This window comes from Sinohyriopsis cumingii, chromosome 15, assembly GCF_028554795.1.
Source record: "Sinohyriopsis cumingii isolate HCF-2022 chromosome 15, ASM2855479v2, whole genome shotgun sequence".
Taxonomy (NCBI): Eukaryota; Metazoa; Mollusca; class Bivalvia; order Unionida; family Unionidae; genus Sinohyriopsis; species Sinohyriopsis cumingii.
The window spans coordinates 148929254-148941322 of record NC_142975.1 but is presented as its reverse complement, the minus strand read 5'-3'; the positions used below and the strand labels follow the sequence as shown (position 1 = coordinate 148941322).

At 34.2% G+C, this 12069-nt stretch overlaps 1 protein-coding gene across 1 annotated transcript in view; it reads left to right on the top strand.

The window, feature by feature from the left end:
* Positions 1–2223: 2223 nt before the first annotated feature.
* LOC149783036 (uncharacterized) overlaps positions 2224–12069 on the top strand; it is a 58246-nt gene continuing 48400 nt past the window's right edge. Inside the window, exon 1 of the mRNA XM_089934957.1 lies at positions 2224–2828. Coding sequence (XP_089791083.1) covers positions 2480–2828 — 349 coding nt within the window. The 5' untranslated portion in view covers positions 2224–2479. The remainder of the gene's footprint in view (positions 2829–12069) is intronic.

Sequence of the window (12069 nt, the reverse complement as noted above, 5' to 3'; positions counted from 1 at the left end):
ACACGGTACTTTTAATCTACACCTTGTCAAATAAATTACACGATACTTTTAATCTACACATTGTCAAATAAATTACACGGTACGTTTAATCTACACCAGTTCTGTAATAGAAGTTTCCAGTGTTAGGTCTGGAGATACATACATTGTATAACATGCTTGTTTTGGTCATTCACATTGTCAGTGTATTTGCGGTAAGAAAATATAAACATATGAGCAAAATTGTTAAAGCTACGTTACAAATTCAAATCACACACACACATACACACACACACACACACACACACACATACATACACTACATGTATTTTTCTTTACCGATGTCAGAAGTCTAATAAAGCATCAGTTTAACAGGATAATTATTTCTTATTCTATATCATTGTAATATTTGGCAAAATATATGTTTTACATTATTATTACTTTCCTGTTTTCTTTTTACATTCTTTGACATTATGTGTATTGCCAAGTTAAAAAGTTGTTAGGTTATGAACCATGTAACTTTGACAGGACACAGTACTAGCTGTTGCACATTTGACATTTTCTAACAGTTGTAACTGATTGTGTTTAAATGGATACAACATTGCATATAATCATTTGTAATTGGTTGTGTTCAAATGGATACAACATTGCACATTAGCATTTGTAACTGATTGTGTTCAAATGGATACAACTTTGCACATTAGCATTTGTAATTGATTGTGTTCAAATGGATACAACATTGCACATTAGCATGTAATTTATCGTGTTCAAATGGATACAACATTGCACATTAGCATTTGTAACTGATTGTGTTCAAATGGATACAACATTGCACATTAGCATTTGTAACTGATTGTGTTCAAATGGATACAACTTTGCACATTAACATTTGTAATTGATTGTGTTCAAATGGATACAATATTGCACATTAGCATTTGTAATTTATTGTGTTCAAATGGATGCAACATTGCACATTAGCATTTGTAGAGTTGCTAAACCACTCTAAGCACGGGACATCATTTATATTACAGATAATCTAACAAGACATTATTTATGTTGCAGATGATTAGATTAGAATTGTGAATCAAGTGTGTGTTTCATGGTGTTGAGATTAGTTTTGGCATTTTGTATAGAACGTCGACCATCGAACAATTAGTTAATATATCATCGTCCTTCTGTCCTGCTGTATTTGTTAACAATAAGAAAATAAAAATATTTTGACAGCCTTGTGTCTATTTATTTATTTACTGAAACGTTACAGATCTTGACACTATTTCAAAACAGACACGATTGGTCCTTCATATACAACAGTATACAGATAGTAGTACAATAATAAAATGGTATTTAAGTGATACAGCATTGAAAATTCATTAAATTATTCAAACTGTTCATGGAATCTATTTCAACATTTTGCTGATTTCTTACACCGTACTCGATTTTTCATGCTGCCGTTGAGTGGAATATGGCACAAATGACCTTGAAGATACTCTTGGCTGAAGCATAACTTATGATTACACAGCAAATACTGTGAATATTTCTTGATAAAATTATATCTATGAGGGTTGTTTATTTATTTATTTTGAGTCTTTTGCTGACATTTTATTTTACTATAGTGACATTATTATAATCACAGTCTTATATACATAAAGTTGAAACATATGCAAAGGACAACATTCTCTAGAATTTCTTCTAGATTAATACTCCCCAGACCCCAGATTCGAGATCACAGACTCCTCTCCAACAGTCCATTCTGCATTTTACACTGTCTCTCCAAATAACGCTAATTTAATTTTCCAATTACCTTGATATCTGAGCTGTAAACGAACGTTCCCGTCCAGTGCGCCAGAAGCAGGTTTACAAAGGCATTTGAAGGCATGCCGTAGTTCTCAGACAGTATGATTGTTGATAGTGCAGCAATTGAATCGCGGAGAATTTTTTTTTCTTCTCCATACAAACCATATTCCCATTTTTGCATGTTTCCAGTCTGTTTCATGCAATTAACCATGATCGTCAATGAGTCCTATATAGCGCCTTTTATTGGAGTCGATCATTCGAGCCGCATTGTCGCTTCGATAGAAGAAATTGGATCTGGTGAGAACTAGCTCCTGAACAAATGTAAGACTTGAGCTATCAGCAACGATAAATTTTCGTGCTGGTAACTTATCTCATATAAATATCTTGTAATTATGAAATTATTTACGTGCATTTCGAAGAAAAGAGGAAGGGCAGAAACGCAAGTAGCGCCGTTATCGATTCTTTTAAACTAAGTGTTGCGTTACTAGATCGCGATTGTTCTCACGCACAGTTTGATTGATGCACTCAGACATGAGACAAAAAAGTATGGACAGTCAATTTCATTGGTCAAGTGGCGCGTGCGGTTTGAGATTGCCACCAATGAAAAACAGTTCTTAGTTTAACTGATAAAATATCAACAAGGCTTTGAACAATTTATATTACATTAACAGCTGAGTGGCATTTGCCAACAAAATATCTTACGGTGAAAATGGGCAGAATGCAAACGCATTCAGTGACTTGGCTGATAGATATATCACGTATTTTGTTGCCTCTACTTTTCTGGATTCCAGTTTCACGTCAGGGTGGCGATTTGAGAACTGTAACCGGCGTGCAACGGCCGTCCCTGAGAGACAAAAGATTCAACGAACGCCTTATGTTTGAAGACCAAAATGTCCAAAGTTTGTTCTTATGTCTCGGACAATGCGACCGATACCCAGACTGTATCGGGATATTTTACAACAAGTTAAACAACAACTGTACTGGACACAATATTGTATTCGGACATGAGACTGGCGCAATCCAGGACGGAGGATCGAGATACTATGTTAAAAACAATGGTGAGTGTTTTTGTATCCTTTACATTTTTCATCAGCTTATATGTCCAGTTCAAATTCATTTTCTTTCACCGAGATTCATATATGTATATATATATATATATATATATATATATATATATATATATATATATATATATATATATATATATATATATATATATATATATATATATATATATATATATATATATATATATATATATATATATATATAAGAGAGAGAGAGAGAGAGAGAGAGAAATATAAGCAAATATGTTGTGTTTTTTTATCATAACAAATATGATCGTAATAACTTCCCAAACTGCCGATCATTAAACAATTCATGTATTGAGAGTATGAGAAGCATTCTTCCTCGAGGAGGAATAAGAATGTGTTTCCTACAGTAAATTGATTTTATTTTCGGATGGATACTGCATAAGAAATAAAATAACATAATTAAAGTTGATAGGTCAAAGTTGGAAGGAAAACTTGCAATAAAGATAACATCTAATCAGATTAGGAATTAATAACATTGTAAATATGTTACAGGTTCAAACAGATTGAACACACACATTGAAAAACTTTTAATTACCTTACAGTTTTGCGAAGTGTGCCAGGAAATAAACTACTAATGTAAGAATATCATATAATAGTATATCTGGGATCACTTTTATTATATATATATATATATATATATATATATATATATATATATATATATATATATATATATATATATATATATATAGTTGATATAAGAAATATTAAAATATTTCACGAGTGAAGAGGGAAACGTTGTATCGTCATAAATAACGAAACCACAAGTGACAATGCAAAACGTTTCCAGTTCACGAGTGAAATATTTCTTTAAAGCTATTTTAAAAAAACGCAGATGTTCTTTGTATTATATATTTTTTAATGACAGATAGGCTATACATGGCGGCCAGTAATAATGGTGGAGTAAGAACCTGGGAAAACCCCGGAAAGAACCACTGACCTACGAGAAGCTACTGGCAAGCTTTCTCACACACCCACATTGGCCGAATCCGAGACTCGGACCCACGCAGACAGAGGTGAGATAGAAGTGATCCGTAACGGAGAGCGCTTTAAACCACTCGGCCACTCAAGGCCCCTCGCTTGGGAGTGTGTTTTTAGGCACTTTTTAAAATGCGCATTTCTATTGAATACATAAATGTATATTGGAGGGTTTACAGTGTCGACACGTTTTAAGATATGTTGATCCTGAGAGAGAGAGAGAGAGAGAGAGAGAGAGAGAGAAGGAACAATAGAAGACACAGAAGAATGAAATAGGCCTAAATTAGAAAATACCGAACATATGAAGGGGAGAAAAAATAGTTCCAAAAGTGATATCACCGCTGCGGCGATATAGATCGATTTTAAATTGCCAGGATAGCCAGTGAGGAGAAACTGTGAAAATTAGTATTCATTCAAACGCAAGCACTGTGTAAAGTACAAAACTGTAGAGTGAAACCATGAGATATAAAGGAATTTTTGTGCGATTGGTTTTCTCTTTCTCGTATTATCATTGCCGAATTTGTCAATAAAATGGTAAAACCATATAGATTCTTTTTGGTATTTGCAACAGTGGTAGTCAAAATGGCAGATAAAAATTAATCCTTCAAAACTTATGTTTGTCTTTCTTTGCAAAAATGACAAATCGTGATTTGAAGATGAATTACATCAATCTAAATTTTGTTGTAAATCACATATATTTATATGGACTGTCCATTTAAAATCAGTTCATATAGACATGCACCCTAGTACAGTGGTTCACAAACTGTGGGCCACGGACAGACCCCCCCCCCCATCCCCGTGCGTGTGTGCGTGTGTGGGTGTGTGGGTGGGGGCGAGGTTATTACATAAAAGTACAAATATTAGCAATGTGGGGTCTGCGATTTTTTTTACAAATTTTTTATTTTTGCAGTTAAGAAGGGATCTCCATAATCGAAAAGGTTGGGAACCTCTTCCATAGTATATCTAATATACTATTAGACCCAATCCGTACTGCCAGCAAGCAGCTTGCCATATTTCGAAAGATTAAATATACCCTATAGCGATCAACTCTAAATAAAATGCACTTAATTAGGGCAATGCTTGATATACTTGTAACATATAGGATCATCTCTTTGATTTTGGACCCGTACATAATAGAAACAAGTTCATGAAGAAGCAGCCAGAAATGTTAACTGGCTTGCCATTCTATGTTCGCAGAAACGCTCTTTACTTTGAAACCTGATGGGGAACTTTAAAAGCTAGAGATTTGTTGCGATTTATCGACACGGCTTGTATATTACGTTATAACTGGGATAGTCTACAAATACTTTCAAGATAATATTTTGCATATTCCAGGGACGGGTTTGGGGGGTGGGTGGTCGGTGTTCCGGGGTTACAGGACCCCACTTCACAGCAAAGAAAATAAATAAAACGAACATACACGCAGTCACGTGTCACTTAAAGTTTGACCGTCGTTTTATTCTTGCGCACATTCAGTTTAAAATGTCTTACACAAGTTGTGGTACAGTAGTTTGAAAGCTATCTATATCGAGTGAAATGAACATACGACTCTGCTGTTCTTGAGGATTCCAGTTTCATCATGTTAATACGTTCAAACGTTTTAATGGTAGTACTTACCCTTTCGTTATAAAACTTTACTCCACTTCTAATCTTACTTTAAAATAGTCTAACCAACCAAAAAGCTTACTTAATTGATTTTGAATCAGATTTGCTAGTTTCGATAAACGTTTATTACCGTAAATGTTTAATGACGTAAGGGTATTCTCCAAATTATAATGAAATTTTACCTTGCAAAAAAAAAAAAACAACTTGTATTCATGATAGTGATCAATTCAATTGATTCGTTATTATTTTTTCTTTATTGAGTGTTTTAAGTAATTCCAATATATTACACACCCACTTAATTTTACATCCTTGATCTGGCGTTCGATACAGCTGTTCAGTCAGTATTTTCATAGCACACATCCTGATTGGAACTACTTAGGTTTCTTCTTTGACGTCCGCGCGTACATATTTTTCGAAGCACTGAGCTGAACTTTTATAAATCCCAATTCGTTTTGATTTGATCACAGTAAAGTTAATATTATTTACAAAGCATAAAAGAGGAGGTATGTAATAAATACAAAACCGCAATCGTGTTTTGACCTCAGTCAGTAGAAAGAACTCGTTTGGCATGGCATATGATTACGTCTCAGCTTGACAGCCTCGGTGTGTCCCTTCACCAGGGGTCTCAAAATCAAACCACCCTGAGGGCCACATGAGGGCATTTTCGAAAGCCTAAGGGCCGCTCCACTTTTGCTATCTTTCATGACACCTTGTGACTACAATCATTTTGCGGGCCACAGAATACGGCTTGGCGGACCCCGTGTTTGAGACCCCTGCCCTACAACATCATAAAAAACTCGACCAAGAATAAAACAGATAGTCAGGTTTGTATATTTATTTTTCCCGTCAATGTTTCTTCATACCTGTTTGTCCCTCTTGACAGTACTCTCACATTGCACCAACATGTCATGAACATATGCAAGGCTGCATATCTTGAGCTGAGACGCATCAGCTCAGTTCGCAAATATCTTCCAGTTGATGCCACTAAAACACTTGTGTGTTCCTTAGCACTTTCAAGACTGGACTCGTGTAACTCAGTTATGTCTGGTTGATCTCAATATCTACTCCAGAAACTTCAAAAAGTTCAAAACACAGCTGCTCGGATCGTACTTAGAGTACCACGATCAGAGCACACCTCCCCGCTGCTCTGTACCCTACACTGGCTATCCATTCGATCCAGAATCAAACACAAAATTTTTTCTCTGTGCAACGTTTCACTGTCGGACTCTAGTCCAACATACTTTCCGACCTCACCCATGTGTACACACCAGCAAGATACTTACGCTCCTCTTCTCACAATCGTATACTCATTATTCCAAGTATGAAAACAAAGTCATATGGACAGCGTTCTTTTGCATACCAGGGCCCAGCAACGTGGAATGAATTGCCCACTGAACTTAGACACAAAGACACAGTGATCACATTCAAGAGGGCTCTCAAAACTCACGTATTTCGACTGCAAGAACAAACTTAAAGACCTAATAATGTTTCCTACCTGAAATATTCTCAGGATGTTTTTTTTATTTGTTAATGTTTTTCGATTTTCATGGTGTTTGTTTTTGCAATAATATCATTATATGTTTTTTTTTATCTTATAGGTGTTGTCTAATATTGTAAAGCGCTTAGAGCTTCTAAAGATTAGGCGCTATACAAAGTCATTATTATTATTATTATTAATATTATTATTATTATTATTATATTATTATTATTATTATTATTATTATTATTATTATTCGTTTTGTTTCTAAACTGTTGTCTCAGTATTGTTATATTTCTTTGAGTTATGCATGCTTAGTGCCACCACTTATACTTGGATATTTATGAATAATACTTGTGAGGAGGAAGGATCCTTGAAAAGCTGTGTAAACATTTGGTCCATTCCAATCGCTATTCTGTACTTAATTTAAAAAGAACTGTTTTAAAAAGGGTAAAGCGTTAGGGTGAGTTTTGGCGAAAACTGTATATTTTAACTATCTACACTTAAAGTGTGTTATATCTCTCTCGATATGAGTCACTGAAACTCACTTTGCATTCATCTGGCCTTAATAGACAAAGATGTTATGTTACAAAGTTGCTTCTCTTGTCGAAAGTTGGAGCAGCTTGTGCCAAGGACAAAAAATAAAACATGGTGGAGAATCGAAATTTTACAACTGAGCAAAGTTATTTTGAACAACATATTGCTGAGAAAAAGTAAAAATGATTTTTTTTTCCTTCATGCCACGTGACCTCGCGCACAATGTTCTTGGTTTACAACGCACGTTATGTCATGGAATCCAGTCCTTGTAACGACGAATATGAAGCCAATTCTAAATCTATAACATTAATAGTTTTATGAGGTGATTTGTTTCATAAACTCTAAGTCAAGCTGTTTCCAAAACCCGACGGAGAGAGAGAGAGAGAGAGAGAGAGAAAGACGAAGTTCAATCCTCTTGAAAGAGGTGCCACTTGACGATAAAGATGTGACTACATCTGGGGAATTGAAGGTACGGGATAGAGCTGCAAAGACAGAAGCTGTTTGAGTTTCTGGCGAGCAAACTTTATTGAAATAATAAACATATAAAATTACATTTCAATATCAATCTACATAAGCTTAAATTACGGATATAGGAGATACATATAAGACTACGATATTCTTTCACTTACCAACATCATACATTGTATAATTTCTGCTTTTTAAAATATAATAGAGATAACTAAATATCGAACAAATTCACGACAGCAAAAGAATCCAAAATTCAACATTTCAGACCAATATCATAATTGAAATATATGTTACTGAATTTATTATAAAATTCAACATATTAACTCTATTATTTAAAGAGTATTTTATTTCTAAATTAACTATTACTGAGTATGAAATTGGTAGTGAACGTTGCTTTTTACTATAATCAATAATATAATTACAAGTAAATGTAAGTTCTTCAAACAATTAAACTTTCCAATACATTATATTAAAGAATAGTAAAGAAATATTAAAATAATCTAATGTTTAAACATACTGATGTTAGATTGACATCTTAACACTAAAAATTCTTATAACACTAAAAAGTCTTATACTATGAAAAATTGTACATAGACAATTATCTTTGCAAAGACAGAAGCTGTTTGAGTTTCTGGCGAGCAAACTGACGTGCCCCAGGGTTGGGGCTTTTTTATATCAGTTCTTAGGTCAAAGCCAAATATGGACATGATCCTAGTTCTTTGCGTTGGCCAGAATCTCAAAGTGAGGCTTCGTAGTCTCTTACAGATTATCGTCTGGGTGTATATACATTATTACGTAGGTACTTCTGCAAGATCAGCGCATTTGCCCTCTAGAAAAATCTTTGGAATCTGTCTAACTCGTCTATTTACGCAACCTAGCGAATGTACTGTTTGCTGACTTTGAGATACGGGGCAATGTATGTATAAGACGGTTCGTATTTGATCATAAGGGCGCAATCATTGTTAAATAGTATATAATTATAATACCGAAATAAATAGATTTAATTTCAATATATTTTAATAGAAAATTACTTTCGATATAATTTAATCAAAACTTACTTTTAATACAATTTAGAGAAAATGTCAATCTTACTTGTACTAAAAAATTCTGTCCTAACAACAGGAACAAATAACAAATTCGTCCAGCAATTTTCCCTCCCCCATTCCCTTCACTGATGGTTTTTCTGTTGTAGAAGACCTAAATGGGAGATTTTATATGAATCCTCGCTTGTGCTGCCTCAGACACAGAGTACACCTTTTCATCAATTTCACGCGACTGCATATCAGATACCACACAACGAAACCAAATATCGTAGATCAAAAACTGTTCCATTGACTGACAAAATTATTTTTAAAAATACAGTGGTTACATGCATAAAGATGAACACAAATTTGTCGCTGAATTCGAATTGTATTTAACTTTTGATGTATATTGACGCTTCCAGTCCAAAAGCTGTGGCAGCATTCAACTTACATTTACAAGAGACAGCGTTAGTTTGGTTCCATGGATTGGACAACATTGTCAAGCTACAAACTATCATGGATGAATTTGAAGGCCGCTTCTAACGCTGAATATTATGATGTCATTAATCCAGCCCTTACTGCTGATGAGTCAGTATTTACTCATTTAATTCTAACTCCCTCTAAGCAAATAGAAGTGTTTCATTCAATCGTCACTCAAAACGACAAAATATTATCAATAGCTGTACACCTGATTTTTGTCTGATGGTACCACATATAAATATTGTGAGGGTGTGTGTGAGTGCTACTCTGAATTTCTAGTTCTTACTTACAGGAAATATGGTAAATTTTCACATATTGATTTAGAACTAACAGAGTTGAATGAAGCTGATCGTGTGTAGCACCGTTAAGGTAAAGCCTAGGGAACTTTTTATTACCGATTTCTGTACTATGTAGAAAAAGAACAACAAAAAAACCATTGCATATATTATCAATCATTATTTATTTGTCTGGTGGGTCCTGTATGGCAGTGGAGTCTCCGTGGCTCATGGTACAAATAACATATAGGTAGATGAAATAAATAGCCCGCTCAAGCGAATATAAGGACGTTTTAAGCTTTTGATTTTTTTTTCTTCTGTGCTAAATAAAATCACGGACGCTAGTTAAAAATAATGATCTCCTCAAACTTGCATTTATAGTGACAAAAAGCAACTTTATTTATTTATTTAGGTTTGTTTTGTTGCGTTTTTTTCTTCTTCACAAAACTTGGCATTTTAATAAGGAATTTTCTTTTCTCTGCTTTATTATTTTGCAATAAAACATGGTCTGACTGTTGGTATTTCAAGCCAAGCAGTTCCAATACACCATGTTTTCATACTGTATGTGAGGTTATCGGTGATATTATTTGTTTATTGTATCATTCGTACGCAGAATTACGGACTGAAATTTATAGGGATGGTACTCAAAGATAACTATTTTAAATCATAATTTTTTCATTCTGTTTTAATTAGAAGGCTTACAAATTATTTTAGTTGGGCTAATTGTCTTTATATCAAGTTGCATAGTAAAGTAAAACCAATCTAGTTGCAGAGTAAAGTTAAAAAAAAAGATATGGATTATGTAAGTTATAGTATATGTGAGAGTGATTCTGTTGACTCAGTTTAAGTCGCGAGCGCGCGCGTGTGTGTGAAAAAGAAATACAACGCACTGCAAAATATTGTACACAGATATTTACTCAGAACGTCTGTCTTAACTTAATTAATATCGCTGTATTTGTATAACAGTTAAGTAAATAATATGAGCGACTACCTCTGTTAATTGTTTGAGAGAAACTAACAATAATGACATTTTAAAATATACTTTCAGAATGTGTATCTGTTGTTGTTGTTATTGTTGTTGTTGTAGGGTTTAACGACATTTTTCAGCACAAGATAGGCTATACATGGCGGCCAGTATAATTAGTGGAGGAAGAACCCTGGAAAACCCTGGGAAGAACCACCGACCCACGAGAAGCTACTGGCAGGCTTTCTCACGTACCCACGTTAGCCGAGACTGAGATTCGAACTCACGCAGACAGAGGTGAGATGGCAGTGATCTGTAACGGTGAGCGCTTTAGACCACTAGGACACTCGGTACCCCAAATGTGTATCTGTGCAAAGAGGTATTTAATTAGCAAAATTTGAACGTTGTGATTGTTTATGATGCAGACTACAGGTGTAAATGATAAAGATAAAACAACATTGTGCAAGACTGGTGTCATTCAATCCTTCTGAATACAAAAAAAATAATAATACATAGAACATAAACAAGGCATGGAAAGATATAAATACGTGTGAGCAAAGAAACGTAAGCTGGAAAAATATAATGAGTTGACAAGTTCAACAGTTATTGAGAAGAAAATATTTTGAAATTCAAATATCTTTCCAGAAATACTGATTAAGTAATGTTGAAGATTTGAAGTGGTCACAGTTTACTCTATTTTTATCTATAGGCTCAAACTTATGTGGGCAATATCATTAAAATGGTATTGAACACGTGACTCATTTCTTTTCAATGGATAGTATTAATAGCTCACAATATCTGTTTTTTCGAAACAATCGTTTGCTGAATTTTCTGAATTGGTGTATCAAACGAGACATTACATACATGTAGGATATTATTAACATAGCACTGCTTAATAATAATTGATTATTATATGCCCATTGTTTTCTCCGTTAACTTTGCATTGTCAGAATCGTACAGCATTTTACGATGTTGTACTCGCGCGTAACTTCATACTGAACTCACGTGTGCCCAATAGTGTATTAGAAACTACATTGTAAACAAATCATGTACACTCTAGTAGTAGACGCTTTACGTTTTGGTTGATTAAATTTGTTTGTCATGGGTTCTCAAGCTTGATTACACATTTCGAAATTGTACTGTAATTTCGACTATATTCCAAGTGCAATTATATCCTCCTTACTGCATTCAAAATGAAAAAATTACCCATTAAATTCCATAGCGTCTTTTTGATGATTGTAATTGAAAGACTTCATATTTTCCCCACTTTCTGATTTCAAACATTCAATGACAGAACAGAAACACACTTGCAGATGTCCGATGTATTTCATGTAGAATTGGCACAGATAAATCCAGTCCATAATCGAAAAAAATATACAAAAATCTATTCATTCCAGAT